This window comes from Palaemon carinicauda, chromosome 19 (genome assembly GCF_036898095.1).
Source record: "Palaemon carinicauda isolate YSFRI2023 chromosome 19, ASM3689809v2, whole genome shotgun sequence".
In the NCBI taxonomy this organism is placed as follows: domain Eukaryota; kingdom Metazoa; phylum Arthropoda; class Malacostraca; order Decapoda; family Palaemonidae; genus Palaemon; species Palaemon carinicauda.
In genome coordinates, this window is record NC_090743.1 from 30,066,133 (window position 1) to 30,069,427 (window position 3,295).

The window sequence follows — 3,295 nt, forward strand, 5'->3', positions numbered from 1 at the left end:
TGGTTGTTTGTGTATTTTGGTTGTTAGGCTCTGTCTTTCTCGGTATATATATATATATATATATATATATATATATATATATATATATATATATATATATATATAGTATATATATACATATATATATACAGTATATATATGTATATATATATATATATATATATATATATATATATATATATATATATATATATATATATATATACAGTTTACTTTATACAATACATATACATATTTACATATAATACGGTATAACATACACACACACACACACACATATATATATATATATATATATATATATATATATATATATATATACATCAGAGCTAAATGTCTATCAAAATACTGGTCAAAAAAAAAATTCTAAAACGGAAGATAACAAATTATTCAAACCATTTGAACATTGTTAGTAATCTACCGTAGAATTCTTTTCTATCAAACATTTTCTGTCTTTACTATCAACTAACATTTAATTTAACATTTGTGTACCAATTAAGCTTTTATCTAACCATTTCTTTTTTATGTATATATGACAGGCCGTGACCCGCGAGGAGCAGACCGGAATCGAAGTCAAACTCCCCGAACCTTACGACTCCGACGAGAGAGCCTAAGGCCGTCGCCCCCCAGCGTCTGCCGAAATGTGAATTGTTATAAGTAACATTCACGAAAGGGCTTCTCTCCCCTTAAGTCTCTTCATTCTACTCATATTCATTTTTTCAAACGGATGTCTCTTTCAAACAGATGTCTCTTCTAAAAGAATGTCTGTGTTTCCGCCATCTTGCTAAGTTTTTCATTTCTACTCTCCTTATTTTCTTTCAATTCTGATTCCTCATTTCGTCTTTATTCTCATCTTCTTTCACTGGCGTGCCATGATTTCTGTGATATTCTCAGAAATGTATTTATTCTTATTTATTTAAATTCTTATATTCCATCCTAAGGAATGTGAGAAATTTCTCTCTCTCTCTCTCTCTCTCTCTCTCTCTCTCTCTCTCTCTCTCTCTCTCTCTCTCTCTATTGGTCGTGATTCATATCCTTCGTTTTATCAAAAGAAAGATAAAAGCTTTGAAACGCAGTGCTCAAAAGGAAAAGAACCATTGCTTGTATATAACGTAAATCTAAAAACTTCTCCAACCTTCTCCAGTTCACCAAGTGCCTTTAACACCTCTCTCGTTTTCTCTTTTTCCTTTTATTTAAGTCTTCCTTGTATCTTTCTTCATATATTAATCTTCCCTTTTTAAATTTTCCGAAAGACTCAAATTCTTTATCCCTCTATCCTCCCTTTCCTTATATCTGTCAAACTCATAATCTTTTTTTGTTGATATTGTTTTTGTTCATTCATTCCAATTCTGCTTAACTTAGCTTTTATATGGCTCATGTACAACTAGTACAAATAAAACAATTTCTCCGTTATTTAGTGATTTTACTGCCATTCCTATTAAGTGTCTCCCGAAAGCAAGAAGGCTTAAAATAATGCTTTTGGTTATACTGTTGACAAACATTGGGGCTTGAGTGTAGTAATGTGTTGAAGGGATTTTAAAAAAAACGCCTGATATGGACCTCTCTAATCTGCCTAGCATTAGATGATGTCCAGAACAATATTAGTTCCTCACAAACATGTAAAATATTATTTACTATTGAGTATATAACTAAGAAATCTCAGACGTATTCTGAATAAGTGCAATAAGAATAGAATTTTTATATGCTTATATGCCTGAAATAAAAGAATAACATGGAAAACAATTCAGTGGCTAAGAATCTCATCTTAAATACTCTCTGCAATACTAATAGATAAGAAATCTCTAGAATAGTCTCTAGGTACAATAAATGTCATCATTCTCCAAGTCCATTTGTATCTAGGACCTAAAGGCCCGAATAATTACAAACGCCTGAGGTCTAGAAAGTACTCGATTACCATAACCACGATGTACTCCGAAAGCCAAATCTATTAGTTAAGAGCCTAAACAAACTAGGCTTCAGGCTTGTAGCCAGCGGGATATGTTCCCGCCAAATCCTTGCGTCACTTTTCCTTCTCCTATTCTTTTTACAGTTCCAGTTTCATTAGAATAGATACTTATCAGCAAGGTCTATAGACCTTGCTTATCAGAACGTTAACCGGGCAAGCCCTACCTCCACTGTGGTTGGGTTGCTTCCCCAGTAAACAGCTTAAACCCACGGTCCCAGAGTGGGATCGATCTGCTGCCATACGAATGAGAGGCGAACACGTTACCACTGTACTTTTGGACCAAGACAGATTCTGAATTCTACCTTAAGCTAAGATTCTAATATCTAATGCGACTATTGAATATAAAACTGTAATAGATTATACGTTATAAGTAACAGTTATTGTTTGATGAGTAAAATAATGGTTACGAATAAATGAAATAATGAAAAAAACTAATATTAACTTAGCTCCACTCAACCCAAATTATTCAGTGACCCTTTCTTCAGACCCATCGTACATTCCATAGAAGTGGTCTTACATTCTCTTACACTTTTGTTATATAAATTCTTCCCGAAAATATCTCAAAATTATAATTTTCCATTCAGTTCGATCAGTCATTTTGTTAATAAAAATGCAAAAATACAAAAAAAAAAAAATCAAACGAAATATTTCTTAAAATTTCTTTGAATGACTTCGTGAAATGTAAAGAAGAAAGTAAAAGTAAGGTCACAGCTTCATCTCGTTCTTCAAACGAATAAAATAATGAAGTATAAGCCCCTTCCAAACTGCCAATAGTAACGTACTACGAAAGAGGGGGGGGGGGGGGTCACTTCCAAGGGATATCGAACTTTCGTAATAAATACGACGACGATGAATCGTTGCTGGAATATTACCAACGAAATTAATGAATAGATAAAGAAATTAATATGTCTGCATTGTATGTGTAAACTTATGGCTATATGGTGTGACACTGGGGGAAACAGAAGCTGGGTACAAGCTGAGGGAAGGGACGCTTTAAAACTCTTTTAGTAATATAGTAGGGTTGTGTTGGCCTATGTGATAACGTCCCTAACTAGTGATCGCCAGACTGGGGTTCGAGTTCCGAACATGATCGTAAGTTCCTTTAGTTGCTGCAACCTCACCATCCTTGTGAACTAAGGATGGGGGGGCCGGTTAAGTCTATCTGCTGAGTCATCAGTAGCCATTGTCTGGCCCTCATTGGTCCTAGCTTTGGTGGAAAGTGGGCGTTGGCGCTGATCATATGTATATATGGTCAGCCTCTAGGGCATTGTCCTGCTTGATAGGGCAATGTCGGTTTCCCTTGCCTCTGCCATTCATGAGCGACATTTA

General features: G+C 34.5%; 1 protein-coding gene across 1 annotated transcript in view; it reads left to right on the forward strand.

Annotated features, from left to right (window-relative positions):
• LOC137658553 (larval cuticle protein A3A-like) overlaps positions 1-1,413 on the forward strand; it is a 3,386-nt gene extending 1,973 nt beyond the window's left edge. Inside the window, exon 4 of the mRNA XM_068393438.1 lies at positions 540-1,413. Within this exon, the coding sequence (XP_068249539.1) occupies positions 540-614 (75 nt within the window). The 3' untranslated portion in view covers positions 615-1,413. The remainder of the gene's footprint in view (positions 1-539) is intronic.
• Positions 1,414-3,295: the final 1,882 nt, after the last annotated feature.